Raw genomic sequence first — 17,177 nt, 5'->3', positions numbered from 1 at the left:
TGGCGGCATGATACTGTCTACAAAAGTTGGAGCATAAACTCCATCTGGACCGTACGTTTTTCCTGGACGTAGAGGTAGCCTTCATAGCTGATGGAGCTGGTCTGTCTGTAGTCCTTAGGCACCTCCCGGATCCTTTTCATGAGATCGTAGACCTCAGAGCGCGCGCCCTCAAACCGACTCCTCGTCTGCCAAGGGAAAGTCACACATCATTTGAAATGAGTAGGTGTGCTTCAATGGATGAGACATTGCATTTAACACACACATACAAAACGACTACTAATCCAGATTGCATATTTGGCGCAATGGAAACATGTCGTATATCAGGTTGTAATATGCATAGGCAAGATATAAGATTCCTACTTTGTAGGGATACTTTTTTGTGCACCACTCACAGTATTACAAAACCCAAAACCAGTGAAGTTGGCAAGTTGTGTAAATGGTAAATAAAAACAGAATACAATGATTTGCAAATAGACTGCAAAGACAAGGTTTTTAATTTTTTTTTGCAAATAATCATTAACTTAAAATTTAATGGCAGCCACACATTTAAAAAAAGTTGGCACAGGGGAATTTTTACCAATGTGTTACATGGCCTTTCCTTTTAACAACACTTGGTAAACGTTTGGGAATTAAGGAGACACATTTTTGAAGCTTTTCAGGTGGAATGCTTTCCAATTCTTGCTTGATGTACAGCTTAAGTTGTTCAACAGTCCGGGGTCTCCGTTGTGCTATTTTAGGCTTCATATTGCGCCACACATTTTCAATGTGAGACAGGTCTGGACTACAGGCAGGCCAATCTAGTACACGCACTCTTTTACTACGAAGTCACGCTGTTGTAACACGTGCTGAACGTTTCTGGGTGTTGTTGATAAATGGCTTTCGCTTTGCATAGTAGAGTTTTAACTTGCAGTTACAGATGTAGCAACCAACTGTAGTTACTGACAGTGGTTTTCTGAAGTGTTCATGTGGTGATATCCTTTAGACACTGATGTCGCTTTTTGATGCAGTACCGCCTGGGGGATCGAAGGTCACGGGCGTTCAATGTTGGTTTTCGGTCTTGCCGCTTACGTGCAGTGATTTCTCCAGATTCTCTGAACCTTTTGATGATATTACAGACTGTAGATGGTGAAATCCCTAAATTTCTTGCAATAGCTGGTTGAGAAATGTTGTTCTTAAACTGTTGGACAATTTGCTCAGGCATTTGTTGACAAAGTGGTGACCCTCGCCCCATCCTTGTTTGTGAATGACTGAGCATTTCATGAAAGCTGCTTTTATACCCAATCATGGCAGTCACCTGTTCCCAATTAACCCGTTCACCTGTGGGATGCTCCAAATAAGTGTTTGATGAGCATTCCTCAACTTTCTCAGTCTTTTTTGCCAATTGTGCCATCTTTTTTGGAAACATGTTGCAGGCATCAAATTCCAAATGAGCTAATATTTGCAAAAAATCAAGTTTACCAGTTTGAACATTAAATATCTTGTCTTTGCAGTCTATTCAATTGAATATAGGTTGAAAAGGATTTGCAAATCAATGTATTCTGTTTTTGCTTATACAAAGTGCCAACTTCACTGGTTTTGGGTTTTGTCTTTAGAGGAGGATGAACTTTGAAATGTGGTGTTGCTAACATAATTTGAGATCCTAATATGGACCACAAAAGCAATCCATTGAGTTTTGAGGCAGCATTTTTCACCCCTTTATAAATTCAATGTAATTCAAAAGGCAGTCAACCGTGTACTTTACGCTGTCCTTACTACTGGAATCTTACTTTTATAATCAAAATACATTGGACAATTAGAACACCACCATTGTGGCACTACATCGGGTTTGTGATGAAAATGTTTTGGAAGACCTACATACTGTACATACAGTGGAGCGTCCATTTACGTACCCCTCTATTTGCAAACTTTTCGATTTACAAACTTTCAGATTTCAGATCTTTTTTTGTGTGGACACTGATTGTCATCTCATGTACGGATGTACTTTGTGGACGCCATCTCTGCTCCACACGCTGTAAGTCTTTGCTGTCGTCCAGCATTCTGTTTTTGTTTACTTTATAGCCAGTTCAGTTTTAGTTTTGTTCTGCATAGCCATACCTAAGTTTCAATGCCTTTTCTTAGGGGCACTCATCTTTTGTTTATTTTTGGTTTAAGCATTAGATACCTTTTTACCTGCACGCTGCCTACCGCTGTCGCCTGCATTTTGTGATCACGACAAACCGTCGTCGTGACGTGCTCCCGAAACATCTACAAAGCAATTAGCTACCGGCTTCCACCTACTGATATGGTATGGTATAACATGGTTACTCTGCCGAGTTCTAGACAGCACCGACACACTATTTGCAGATTATAATTACTGGTTTGCAAAAAATATTTTTAACCCAAATAGGTGAAACTGCAAAATCTCCCACGGCACAGTGGTTGAAAAACACTGATTTACGATGCCTTTCAATTGAGTTTTATTAATACTAATAATATAGTTCTACTCGTTGATTTCAATGCTTAAGCCCTGGTGAAGGTCTGCCATCTAAGAAAAGCCTCGCAGGGATCATTTAACAAGCTTGTTTTGCTGACTTAAACTGTACATTTAGTCTGAATAAACTGTATAGAGTGGCTTACATTCTGAATATTGATCTGCAGTGCTTTTTTATAATGGTCGAAGTCCTTGGCAAGCTCGAAACCCTGGTGGTAAAAAGTGAAGACCGTCTGAAAGAAAGCCAGCATCTACAAGAGACCACAAGGCGAATGACAATGTGAAGACGACACAAAATGAATGGTATCACTTTGGGGTATACTTTCCGCTCGTCACTCACCGGCTCCACGCATTCAAACTTCTTCCTCTCCTGGATCTCTTGCAGCCTGCACACGTAGTCCAGCGACTCCTCCTGGAAGTGCTGCCTCATGGTTTCCACCTGGACGTCTGCCTGGAGAGAACACACACCACGCGGACCATTATAATCACACACAGATGCCGGCAGGGAGGAACATGACGATCTTTGGAATACAGTTGAGTGTCTGTGGTGTAAGAGAGAGAAGCTAGAGGGTCCTCTTGTTGCATTTTTTATCCATCTATCAAAAGGTTGAAATCTGAGAGCTGACTTATTAAAAAAGCATAAATAACAAGCTGGAAGCCGCTAAAAGAGAATGGCGAGAGGAATGAATGACGCTCTGAGGAGAGTCTGAATCATTCAGTCTCTAAACTTGAGTTTGAAAACATAAATACCAGCAAAACTCAAGATGACACACTAAATCACATGTGTCAAATTCAAGGCCCCGGGGGCCAGATGTGGTCCTGCCATTTCATTTTATTTGGCCCTTGAAAGCCTGGAAATAATATGTATCAATAAAGTACTGTAACTTTTCTTACTAAATGTATTATTTTTCTGTTTTGGGAGAAAAAAAATATATGTACTCCATGTAATCTCAAATTATGTTGATTTAAATATTGTCTAATTATGCAAAAATATATGATCAAACATTCAAACCATTTTTTAAATAGAAATAATTACTAATAATAATGATTTCAAAGCAAGTTATCCATCAAATTGTGCAATGTAAAAGTAGCAATAAATTTCATGGTCAAATTTGAAATTTACTGTGGTTTTTAAAGCATTTTTCTCTAAATGAAAAACACAGTACTTTTTTACTATGATAAACTGTGGCGCCGTTTTGGCATTTACAGTAATACAACGAAAAATCTACAGTTGTTGATTTATTTTATTCTTTTCAATTTGTCGCACTTTTATTATTTCATTATTTTTATCTTGCAATTTTACTTTTTATTTGAACCCTTTTACCGTATTGCTTTTGCACTATATTTCTTAGCTCATTCATTGTTTATGTTCTTTGTTTGTTTTTAATTTGTTTTTTTTTTCCTCTATTCTTTTTAACCTGTAAAGCACTTTGGTCCAATTTAAAAATTGTTGTAAATATGCTATATAAATAAAGTTGCCTTGCCTTGCCATTTGAAACTGGCAGCTCAGGTATGGCGTCACATTAGTGCCAAAAATCCGAGTGCATAAAAACTGTTATCGCGCGCTGATTCTCCACTTTGTGTGCGCGCACGACACCCTTTTGCGCGCGCGCGGTGCCTTTCTGCGCGCGCGCGACGCCGTTCTGCGCGCGCGCGACGCCGTTCTGCGCGCGCGCGACGCCTTTCTCCGCGCGCGCGACGCCTTTCTCCGCGCGCGCGACGCCTTTCTCCGCGCTCTCTGTGTACTCCTGGCATCTCTCCTCGCGCTGTCATGTTCTTTTTGGCACTTTGGGGGCGGGTATGCTTAGACGGCCCCTTCTTTCTGATTGGTCAGGCGAAAAATGCTGAAAAATGCTCAGAGCCAATCAGAAGTATAGCAGGGCGGGTGATCGTCAATATGTATCAAGATTTACGGAGGAAGAAGTGGATAAAAAAATGTGGCGCGCTGATGAAGGTTATTTCATACCACATAAACACAATACAGGGTAATACAAAATGTGACCCAAATAAATAATAAGACAACAAACACCATAATCACATATTTCAGCCAGAACTGGTCCACCAGCAATAACATCCAACCATAACATTATTTTATATTTTCACAACATTTGTTTTCTAATTTATGGAATTTCTTTTAATTCAGCCATAAAATTAATGAAATAATCTTTGAATTTTGTTTTTAAAATGTTAAAAATAGCTTTTAATAATGTATTCTGAAACAGTTTAAAATAATCAGAGAACTGACTAACACTGACCCTACACAACTATGTTGCACAATTAAGTCATTTTTTTAAAGCAAAAGAGGTAATTTCAACAGGTACAGCATCCTATGTCATATCTACATGTAATAAGATTTGTAACAAGGAAAACCGTTTGTAAATTGGTCGAAAATCGAGCAAGTTATGGTAATTTAATTAGTACATGTACCATTGACATCAATGTAATGATTGAGGCTAGCTGTCCGAGGTAAGATGGCTACAACGTTGCTACGCTGGAGAATGATTGGTCATATGAAAAATGCTCACAGCCAATCAGAAAGGAGGGGGCGTCTAAGCATACCGGCCCCCAAAGTGCCAAAAAGAAACATGACAGCGCGAGGAGAGATGCCAGGAGTACACAGAGAGCGCGCAGAAAGGCACCGCGCGCGCGCAAAAAGGCACCACGCGTGCGCAAAAGGGTGTCGCGCGCGCGCACGAAGTGGAGAATCAGCGCGCGATAACAGTTTTTATGCGCTCGGATTTTTGGCACTAATGTGACGCCATACTCAGGTGCCAGCATTTTACTGTAAAATTGCAGGTTTTTTTTAATTAACAGTAAAAAAAAAAAAACTAATGTAAATTTTACAGTAAAATTCTGGCAACTAAACAGCCTTTTTTTACCATAAAAACAGCAGTACTGTTTTTCCATTTACAGTAATATTCACTACATTTTGAGGTGAAATTGTAACTAACCATAATTTTCTTACATTTTAGTTTTTTTTTTAAATCTACTAATAAAATGCATTAAAAAATTGTGTAATAATAGTATTCACTGTTAGAAGCGGCCCTCTGGGGGCAAACATGACTGCCATGTGGCCCTCAGTGAAAAGCACTTTGACGCCTCTGCACTAAATAGAAGGCACCAGCTACCATAAATATCAGTGTCTGTGATTATGTTTATGCCTCTGCAGCTGGAGGATATCACTACAGCGTAATCACCATCAATAAGTCTATTATGATGATTATGAGAGCGAGGACTATCATCAGCAGCAGGACAAAGATGTTTACACTTCTCGTGCAAGAATAATAACTAGAGTTCATGCAATTCCGGTAGAAATTGCGTGTAAATGCCCCAATCAATACTGAAACTGACTTTAAAAGAATTAATTTCGAAAAAAGCTTGGGTGTACAGTAGGAACGGTTTGAATATTGAAGAATGCTAGTGGAATATAGAAGGATAGAAATTGTTTGACTGTGAAATGGTTGGAATAAAGAAATACTTTCATAGTAGAAATGATTTGAATGTTGATATATTTAATAATTTCAATGTTGTAGATCGGAAACTACTATAAATATAGAATTTATAAATGTATGTTGTAGTAGTTGGAATTAAACTATATGACTCAAGGATGTAAAATTGCAAAAAAAAAAAAAAAGCTTCATGGTTTTAGTCCTTTCGGGGATTCAAACTCGCATCATTGGGATAAAAGCAATGTGTTATATCCATCCATCCATTTTTCCACCGCTTGTCCCTTTCAGAGTCGCGGGGGGTGCTGGAGCCTATCTCAGCTGCACACGGGCGGAAGGTGGGGTAGACCCTGGACAAGTTGCCACCTCATCACAGGTCCAACACAGACTGACAACATTCATACCGAGTCATACCAAAGACTATAAAAATGGGAGCCATTACCCCCCTGCTTGGCACTCAGCATCAAGGGTTGGAATTGGGGGTTTAATCACCAAATATGATTCCCGGGCGTGGCCACTGCTGCTGCCCACTGCTCCCCTCACCTCCCAGGGAGTGATCAAGAGTGATGGGTCAAATGCAGAGAATAATTTCGCCATACCTAGTGTGTGTGGGACAATCATTGGTACTTTAACTTTCACACACTCGGGCCAGTTTAGTGTTGCCAATCAACCTATCCCCAGGTGCATGTCTTTGGAGGTGGGAGGAAGCCGGAGTACCCGGAGGGAACCCACACAGTCACGGGGAAAACATGCAAACTAAACACAGTATCCATTTAGCCAAACAGCCCAGTCTTTGTGATGTCCAACTATGGATGTTAAAGGTAGCGATTCAGACTTAAAAAATGACATCTAATAACCCCAAATTATTTGCTGCCACAGTACAACATTTTCAGCAAATTTTTGGGACACATTCACATATTTTTTTTACAATTAAATATGTTACCTGATTGTATAGAACATTTACTTGCAAACAAGCTAACATTTAGAGAGAAAAAAAACATAACTTACACTGGTAAGGGAGATAAAGAGGTCCTAGTCGAAATAGTACCAACTTGTGCTAAAATCCATGAGTCAACCAATATGACATGACACATATCCTGCTGGATTCTTGCTGATACAAGATTACGAAACTTCACATGATGTATGATACACATGCATAATAAGCAATAATTAAATCAAAAGTTTTGAGAGACAATTAAATATTATTAATATAATACAAATCAGCAATAAACTGGATTATTCATACCAATATACATAACATTGCCACTGAGCACTCTTACTGCAACAGGACAAAATGACCCAATTACCCAGAATGCAATTATGTGTAACCGTCAGTCAGAATGGTGCGATGAGTACCAATTATATAGACTTAGACTTCCTTTTTATTGTCATTCAAATTTGAACTTTACAGTATAGATAAAAACGAAATTTCGTTGCATTAGCTCATGGTAGTGCAGGATAAAAAACCAATGAGGTGCATATATAAATAAATAGACTACTGTGCAGTTAAATATATTGCACTTTTGCAAATGCATCCACGTTTATGGATGTATGTTATATTGTCTTTATATTCCAGCGAGTTAATCCATTTTTGGGGGGAATTGAGGGTCCAATATAACTTAAAACCATAACTGCCGCAAAAGCTGGGAATTTTTGCACTTTAAAAAACAGATGTATTGTCCTGACTAAGACGAACATTATAATGGTGGAACGGTTGAAATAGGTTAAAAGATGTGGGAGAAGAATAAGAAAGAGAAAAATGGGCCGAATACTAGGAAAATTATAAATGGCGGTAAAACCGGATAATTTTTTGAAAGGTTTGTTGAATAAGCACGTGTGTCTTGAAAGCGCTGAACGTTTTGACGTTTTTTGAACGCGTGACGGAAAAACGGTTCGAAAGAGGAAAAGGAATAAGAATAATAAATAGATGAAAAATGGTGTGGTATGAGAATGCCTTTTGGCAATCACAAAATAAAGAGGTCTTGATGAGGATTTCCTCAACTTTGGGGATTTGCTTCCTGGGGGGAAAAAAAAGTGTTTATTTGGGACTGGCAATCAATGTAAAGAACCCTCAACAAGAACCCAGACAGGGGCAAGAGTAAACAACAGTCTGACAAGTGTTTCTCATACACTAATTTATACAAATGTAACAACCTGCCTTAAAAACAGTAAGTAAAGGGACTGTCTGTGAATATTTGTTGTTGCAAATGTTTCCAGCAGGTGGAGCGTATGTATCACAACGCTATTTCTTAACAGTTCATATGCAGATGGTCTGCCAGATATTAAGGCGGCACAGCAGGAGGGATTAGGGTTGCTGTATTTATCGAGCATTTCAGTGTTTTTCAACCTTTTCTGAGCAAAGGCACATTTTGTTTTCATTGAAAAAATTATGAGGCACACCAGCAGCAGAAAACATTAAAAAACTTAACTCAGTAGCTGAAATTGACAATAAAAAGTCGTTCTCACAATTGTTGGATATGAATTCAAACCATAACCAAGCATGCATCAATATAGCTCTTGTCTCAAAGTAGGTGTGCTGTCACATCACGATGTGACTTATTTGGAGTTTTTTTGCTGTTTTCCTGTGTGTAGTGTTTGTTCTTTTCTTGTGCTCCTATTTTGGTGGCTTTTCCTTTTTTGTTGGTGTTTTCCTGTAGCAGTTTCATGTCTTCTTTGAACGCTATTCCCCGCATCTGCTTTGTTTTCGCAATCAAGACTATTTAAAGGGGAACATTATCACAATTTCAGAAGGGTTAAAACCATAAAAAATCAGTTCCCAGTGGCTTATTTTATTTTTCGAAGTTTTTTTCAAAATTTTACCCATCACGCAATATCCCTAAAAAAAGCTTCAAAGTGCCTGATTTTAACCATCGTTATATACACCCGTCCATTTTCCTGTGACGTCACATAGTGATGCCGACTCAAACAAACATGGCGCATAGAACAGCAAGCTATAGCAACATTAGCTCGGATTCAGACTCGGATTTCAGCGGCTTAAGCGATTCAACAGATTACGCATGTATTGAAACGGATGGTTGTAGTGTGGAGGCAGGTAGCGAAAACGAAATTGAAGAAGAAACTGAAGCTATTGAGCCATATCGGTTTGAACCGTATGCAAGCGAAACCGACGAAAATGACACGACAGCCAGCGACACGGGAGAAAGCGAGGACGAATTCGGCGATCGCCTTCTAACCAACGATTGGTATGTGTTTGTTTGGCATTAAAGGAAACTAACAACTATGAACTAGGTTTACAGCATATGAAATACATTTGGCAACAACATGCACTTTGAGAGTGCAGACAGTCCAATTTTCATCAATTAATATATTCTGTAGACATTCCCTCATCCGCGCTCTTTTCCTGAAAGCTGATCTGTCAAGTTTTGGAGTTGATGTCAGCAGGCCAGGGAAGCTAGGGTCGATATTCTTCTCTTGATCATCTTCGGTGGCATAAGGGACGGTGTGAGCCAAGACATCCAGGGGGTTTAGCTCGCTCGTCTGCGGGAACAAACTGCCGCCATTGCTTGCCGTGCTACCGAGGTCCTTTGTCCCTGAATTGCTCACACACTCCGGCAGATTCAATGGAGGTCTGGCGGCAGATTTCTTTGACTTTATCGTTGGAAATGCATCTGCTTTGAGTGTCTCAGGATATCCACACATTCTTGCCATCTCTGTCGTAGCATAGCTTTCGTCGGTAAAGTGTGCGGAACAAACGTCCAAATTCTTGCCACTTTCGCATCTTTGGGCCACTGGTGCAACTTGAATCCGTCCCTGTTCGTGTTGTTACACCCTCCGACAACACACCGACAAGGCATGGTGTCTCCAAGGTACGGAAAACAGTCGAAACAACGGAAAATAACAGAGCTGATTTGACTCGGTGTTTGAGAAAATGGCGGATTGCTTCCCGATGTGACGTCACGTTGTGACGTCATCGCTCCGAGAGCTAATATTAGAAAGGCGTTTAATTCGCCAAAATTCACCCATTTAGAGTTCGGAAATCGGTTAAAAAAAATATATGGTCCTTTTTCTGCAACATCAAGGTATATATTGACGCTTACATAGGTCTGGTGATAATGTTCCCCTTTAAGTTGTGGGGACGCTATCCTTCTTTTGTGGGGACATTGTTGATTGCCATGTCATGTACGGATGTACTTTGTGGACGCCATCTGCTCCACACGCTGTAAGTCTTTGCTGTCGTCCAGCATTCTGTTTTTGTTTACTTTGCAGCCAGTTCAGTGTTAGTTTCGTTTTGCATAGCCTTCCCTAAGCTTCAATGCCTTTTCTTAGCGGCACTTAGCAGCACTCGCCTTTTGTTTATTTTTGGTTTAAGCGTTAGACACCTTTTTACTTACAAGCTGCCTCCCGCACGCATATTGTGATCACGACAAACCATGTTCCCGACATCTACAAAGCAATTAGCTACCTGCTGCCACCTACTGATATGGAAGAGTATTACACGGTTACTCTGCCGATCTCTAGACAGCGCAGACACTCAACAACGGCTCATTTGCGGATTATAATTACTGGTTTGCAAAAAAATATTTTGAACACCATTAGGTGAAATTACATACCGTATTTTTCGGACTATAAGTCGGAGTTTTTTTCATTGTTTGGCCGGGGGTGCGACTTATACTCGGGAGCGACATATACTCCCAAAAATACGGTAATCTCCCACGGCACACTACTGTGAAAAACACTGGAGTATTTTAATCTCTCAATATCTAAATCTGGCAACTTTTTCTGGTCATATCAAAGACTTTAGAAGACTGACGTGAAAGCATGCATCACTCCCCAACCTTAGAAAACTCACAGGCTGCCGCGTCTCGTTTGTGACATAAAAAAAATAGACCAAAAATGTTTGTATTTCTAAACATTTTGGTTTTGCTTTTAATAGTTTAACTCAGTTTTTGTCTATCCCACAATAATTTTCCTTCCTCCTACCATGTTCATTAGAATTACATGCACATGCTTTATGGTCAATGATGCAAATGGCAATCAAAGTTTATTTGCATAGCCCTTAAGTGCCTCAAAAGGCTTCACAAACTAGCGACACCCCCTGATCTGAACTCAAACTCCAAAAGCCCAAAATGGGAAAAAGAAGAAACCTTGGTAAAGGGGAACCCCCCACCAGCGTGACCAGTTGCAATGGATGCCAAGTGGGTATACTTATTGAATTATTACTTTCATGAGAATGTGAGCGATGTCATCAGTGCTGTGGGAAACACGGATATAAATCATATTTTATTGAACTACAGAAAAAGGTGTTTGTCTGAGAGGGGCCTGAATGGGTGGAGCGAGACACGTTGCTGCCCTTTGATTGATTGGTCGCTTCTGTGATACGATGGGATGTGCAACCGCTTCACATTAGCAGCTTCTAGTCATGTGTGGTTTAATTCATAGTTCCTATCAATACTGGCGCATGACACTGCGTGACGATGACGCACATGACAACTGCAGTGGAAATGCTAATCAAATCAGGCAGAAAACAAGGACGTCTTTTTAGATTTATCATTGCACAAGATATATATACACACATACACACGCACACACTTTGTGCAATAATACATACACAATACAGGCCAAAAATTTGGACACAACTTCTCATTCAATGCGTTTTCTTTATTTTCATGACTATTTACATTGTAGATTGTCACATCAAAACTATGAATGAACACATGTGGAGTTATGTACTTAACAAAAAAAGGTGAATGTTTTATATTTTAGTTTCTTCAAAATAGCCACCCTTTGCTCGGATTACTGCTTTACCCACTCTTGGCATTCTCTCCATGAGCTTCAAGCACACCTGGCTAAAGACCAGAGGGGACAGAGCCTTCTACGTTGCCGCCCCGCAGCTCTGGAACAGCCTTCCCCTCCACATTAGGTCAGCCCCGAGCCTGGGGGTCTTCAAAACCCTTCTTAAGACTTATCTCTTCTCGCTGGCCGTTAGTCTGAGCTGAGCCCGCCCACTAGGCCACCATTTCTAATCCACCCCTTCGCTTTAGGTTTTTTTTCCCCAATTTGTTGCACTTTTATTATTTCATTATTTTTAGCTTACAATTTTACTTTTTATTCGAACCCTTTCACCGTATTGTTTTTGCACTATCTTGTTTAGCTTATGCATTGTTTATGTTCTTTGTTTGTTTTTTGCTCTATGCTTTTTAACCTGTAAAGCACTTTGGTCCAATTTAAAAAATTGTAAACGTGCTATATAAATAAAGTTGCCTTGCCTGTGAAGTGAAAACCATTTCAGGTGACTACCTCTTGAAGCTCATCGAGAGAATGCCAAGAGTGTGCAAAGCAGTAATCAGAGCAAAGGGTGGCTATTTTGAAGAAAGTAGAATGTAAAACATCAATCCATCCATCCATTTTCTACCGCTTATTCCCTTCGGGGTTGCGGGGGGAGCTGGAGCCTATCTCAGCTACAATCGGGCGGAAGGCGGTGTACACCCTGGACAAGTCGCCACCTCATCACAGGGCCAACACAGACAGACAGACAACATTCACACTCACATTCACACACTATGGATCATTTAGTGTTGTTAATCTACCTATCCCCAGGTGCATGTCTTTGGAGGTGGGAGGAAGCCGGAGTACCCGGAGGGAACCCACCGGTGACGTGCAGTCACTAGAGGCAGGTGAGGCGGCGCCTCACCTGCCATCATGGGTTAGGGTTAAGAAAAAAAATTTAATTTTTTTTTTTTTTTTTATTAAATTGTTATATGTATCCAGTGATTATACTATAAAGTTATTTTCCATTTAACTTCACCAGTTTTAGATTATTTTTATTTAAAATCGCTGAATTTTCACATTTGCCGTTCAAATACTGAGAAGAGACGGTGCGGTGATCAGCAGCCAGTTGAGGCACGTCACTGCGTTGTGCCTCACCATGGATTGCGGACTCGGCTAACTGCTGGCCTGCTGTGCAGTGAGACCGTATTGCTATATGAATTATATTATACATTTCCATAGTTTAGTTAGTTGAGGTATATAATGTACAGTGTATTTTGTCAACAACTGTATGTGTGTAACGTATTTCTTGTGCTGAGCGATCATAAAACGGCTGCAAAAGACGCACTGGCTGAGGCTCGCAGTAATCCCGCCTCCTGCACCTCCGGCGTAGAATGCAACCCCTGACGGGAGTGTTATATCAACTAAAGCTAAACTTTCTAGTCCACCCCTTCGCTTTAGGTTTTGTTGTTATAATATATTAAAAACTAAACTTTCCACGTGCAAGATTGAATCTATTTAAAAAAGTTATTTCATAAGAAGCCAAAAACTGCAAAAACAATAATGTTCGTGTTGGAGGAGTTGTGAATGACTGCAGGGCCACAACATTAGGTACACCTGCAGACTGCAGGTGTACCTAATTCACAACTCCTCCAACACGAACATTATTGTTTTTGCACTTTTTGGCTTCTTATTAAATAATTTATAAGTAAAGGTAAGACCATAATAACGTTTTTTTTGTATTAAATGTGCTTTTTTGTGTGCTACAGTTTGTATGTGTAAAGTTAAAGTTAAGTTAAAGTACCAATGATTGTCACACACACACTAGGTGTAATGAAATTTGTCCTCTGCATTTGACCCATCCCCTTGATCACCCCCTGGGAGGTGAGGGGAGCAGTGGGCAGCAGCGGCACCGCGCCCGGGAATACTTTTTGGTGATTTAACCCCCAATTCCAACCCTTGATGCTGAGTGCCAAGCAGGGAAGAATGCTGATATGAACTTTTAAACATAACCCGTTAACTGCTGCCAATCAAATGGTGAATAAGATACTCTTTAGGGTTCATATGTTTGTAAATCTGACTGTGATGAAGTCAGTGCCTCACCAGCCATCAACCTCACCGCACGTCACTGGAACCCACGCAGTCACAGGGAGAACATGCAAACTCCACACAGAAAGATCCCGAGCGCAGGATCGAACCCAGGACCTTCGTATTGTGAGGCAGATGCACTAACCCCTCTTCAACCGTGCTGCCCCAATATAAAACATGTTTTCAGTTATTTCACCTTTTTTTGTTAAGTACATAACTCCACATGTGTTCATTCATAGTTTTAAATGCCTTCAGTGACCATCTACAATGTAAATAGTCATGAAAATAAAGAAAACGCATCCAATGAGAAGGTGTGTCCAAACTTTTGGCCTGTACTGTATATTACAAAAGCGTCTCGCTACTGATAAACAGAATTCCCTTATCAGTTGAGGCGTCACACTCATCTGCCGCCTGGCTGGTACGACTTGGGCCGCCTCCGCCAAGGTACTCCAAATCCCCACGCAAGACTTTTGTCTTTTCTGTTGCAAAGCACTCTGCCCCAGTGTGGAGCAAAAGCCCGCACACCAAGAAGGTAAACGTCGTCATCAACAGTGCCCTCAGTATTGTGACTGACTGTCCGAGGTCCACCCCCATATTCTGCCTAGCAACCCTTGTACAGCTGGGTCTGTGGCGGAAGGCAGCTACTCTCGCCCTGGCAAGAAAAGCCAAACAACACCATTGGCACAACCTGTATGCCACGACAACGAAGCTGCCTCACTCTTTTTTTCTTGGTCTGTGGGGCAGTATGATTGAGTCCTATAATTAAATATGAAGCAACTATGTTGATGCTTCAACAACCGTTCCTGTGAGCCACGTTCCCCCTTTTCTGTGTGGTTTAGCAGCTTGAGAAGCACATTGTAGTTTGTTTGTTTTTTAGTAATGTTTGTAGCTTATACTTAAATGGCTGGTGCCCCACCTCATTTGTTTTGGTCTCATATGAAGATTATTTACCCTCCGTCGCCATGCTGCAAAATATACAGAGCGCAGCCAAAAGTAAGCAATGTCAAGAGTCTTCTCTATAGAGCGTGCCTTACATGGACGCATTGGAAAAGTTGAGAGCAGCCTCCGATAAAAAAATGGCTGTTGCATGTTGTAGCACACACTGCACACAGCTGACCTTGGTGTTCATGTCACAGCCAGTTCACACTTCCTGTCCACACGAGCCAGGAAAATTTGTCGCTGTAAGGTGCGTCATTGGGGCCTCACGTGGGCCAAAGAGGTTTTGTGTGAAAGTAGCAGGAAAAAAAAAAAAAACTCAAACAAAGCAAAGAGCACTCGGAGGGCATAGACCTCTGCCGAGGCTTCAACATGAACCTGCTGTATGAGATTCTTGTGGATTGGTACTGTATTCATAGGGCTGTCCCCATTCAATATTGATAAATGTCTGGTACAAGCAAAAATACAGCGATTATGAACGCCTCTATTTGTGACGTTTTCGGTGTACAAACCTTTAGATCGCGCCAAATACACTGCAAAAAGTCAGTGTACAAAAACAAGAAAAAATAATGCAAAAATTAGGGGTATTTTATTTGAACTAAGCTAAATTATCTGCCAATAGAACAAGAACATTTGGCTTGTCAAGACTTTCCAAAACAAGTAAATACCTGAAAATAAGTATATTCTCACTAATAACAAGTGTACTTTTCTTGGTAGAAAAAAAAAAAGACACCTTTTTTGCTCAATATGTTGAAAAATATTCTTAAATTAAGTAAATGCTAGTGCCATTATCTTGACATAATGATGTGCGCTCGGCATTACATTTCTTGAAACCAGCAAACTTACACTGAAAAATAATTTATTGTTCTTAATGGAAAGGCAACAAGGCAACCGCTTGTTATTCTCGGGGTCTCCCAGCCGCTCAGGCAAATCATATGGTCTAAAAATGCATTTTTCCGTCGATAACATGACATCATCGTGCCAAGTGCGTGCTCTTTCAGTCAATTAGTGCGCATATATACAGCCCAGCCCCCAGCCAAATTTTTTTAATTGTAATTTTGAGGAATTTATCTGAATGTGCATGAACTATTTGTGTTCAAAATTGTTTGAAATGTCACATTTTAAATGTTTAAATATTAATTGTCAGTTTACTGTACTGTGCCAACTGTACTACTATATGAGTACATATTTTCTATTGTTTCATTGAAAATAAAACAGCAAAGTCCATTTGGCTGTCATCTGTTTTAATTATGAGACAATTGTGTCAAAATCATGATTTTTTTTTTTCATAATTGAAATAAGAAATGATTACTTTAAAAAAAAAAGTAGTTTTATACTTGTGAGTGTTGATGACACAGCTTTGCAACAGTTGATATTCTAGTTTCAAGCATGTTTTACTCAATATAGGTCATAAAATCTCAGCTACAAGCTGTAATATCTTACTGAGATCATTTAAGACCAAAACCCTTAAAACAAGCAAACGACTTAACATAAAATCTGCTTAGTGAGAATAATTATCTTATTAGACAGAAAATAAGCAAATATCACCCTTATTTGAGATATTTAATCCTACTTAGGTTTCAGTTTTTGCAGTGTATGCCTCTGTGTATGAACCATGTCTCCGCGTACGAACACTTAATTAATTTTGTGTGCTGCTGGAAGCCTTAAGGCGCTGTCATTTTGATGATATTACTACCTTTGTAGCATAGTACACACGTGGCGCAGCCCCCTACGTCACATCCTGTTTACACAGTCCATTACTCGGTTGCTACTTCTCAATGCTCTAGCGTCTCTTTCTTTCCTCACCATTCACCAAATGTTGCCTATTTTGTTACTCAATATGGGTCGAAAAAAGCCAACAAAAGAAAGAGGGATCTACTGTGGACTTAAAACGGACTATTTCCGGGGAATGAGGCTAATAACGACAACATATAGCGGTATAGCTCGGTTGGTAGAGTGGCCGTGCCAGCAACTTGAGGGTTCCAGGTTCGATCCCCGCTTCCGCCATCCTAGTCACTGCTGTTGTGTCCTTGGGCAAGACACTTTACCCGCCTGCTCCCAGTGCCACCCACACTGGTTTAAATGTAACTTAGATATTGGGTTTCACTATGTAAAGCATACTTGCCAACCTTGAGACCTCCGATTTCGGGAGGTGGGGGGTGGGGGCGTAGTGGGGCGTGGTTAAGAGGGGAGGAGTATATTGACAGCTAGAATTCACCAAGTCAAGTATTTCATATATTTATATCTACATCCTGAAAATATGCAAACAAACTGTGTTTAGATAATTGATACTTCAAACTTGCATCAATAAATCTTAAGGAATATAACATAACTTGGCTTCTGAGAGTTTCAAAATGTAATGAATAAAATGCTAAAGTTGTTGATAAACAAGCAATTATTTTAATATTTAAATATGGTCATTTTAAATGAATTATTATAATTTAAAATCAATTATTTCAAATATGTTTATTTTAATGTATAATTCTATGGCTGGATGTAATAAGGAGTCA

At 40.0% G+C, this 17,177-nt stretch overlaps 1 protein-coding gene across 5 annotated transcripts in view; it reads right to left on the bottom strand.

The window, feature by feature from the left end:
- Positions 1-17,177, bottom strand: part of arhgap10 (Rho GTPase activating protein 10) — a 184,494-nt gene that overhangs the window by 118,034 nt on the left and 49,283 nt on the right. For all 5 annotated transcript variants that reach the window (XM_061922885.2, XM_061922881.2, XM_061922886.2 and 2 more), the window contains exons 6-8: positions 2,811-2,921; positions 2,617-2,721; positions 56-185 (exon numbers count right to left, since the gene is read on the bottom strand). In XM_061922885.2, the coding sequence (XP_061778869.1) occupies positions 56-185; positions 2,617-2,721; positions 2,811-2,921 (346 nt within the window). The remainder of the gene's footprint in view (positions 1-55; positions 186-2,616; positions 2,722-2,810; positions 2,922-17,177) is intronic.

The sequence above is a fragment of the Nerophis lumbriciformis genome, linkage group LG27, assembly GCF_033978685.3.
Source record: "Nerophis lumbriciformis linkage group LG27, RoL_Nlum_v2.1, whole genome shotgun sequence".
NCBI lineage: Eukaryota > Metazoa > Chordata > Actinopteri > Syngnathiformes > Syngnathidae > Nerophis > Nerophis lumbriciformis.
The sequence above is the reverse complement of the archived record's forward strand: the minus strand, read 5'-3'. Positions and strand labels throughout refer to the sequence as shown.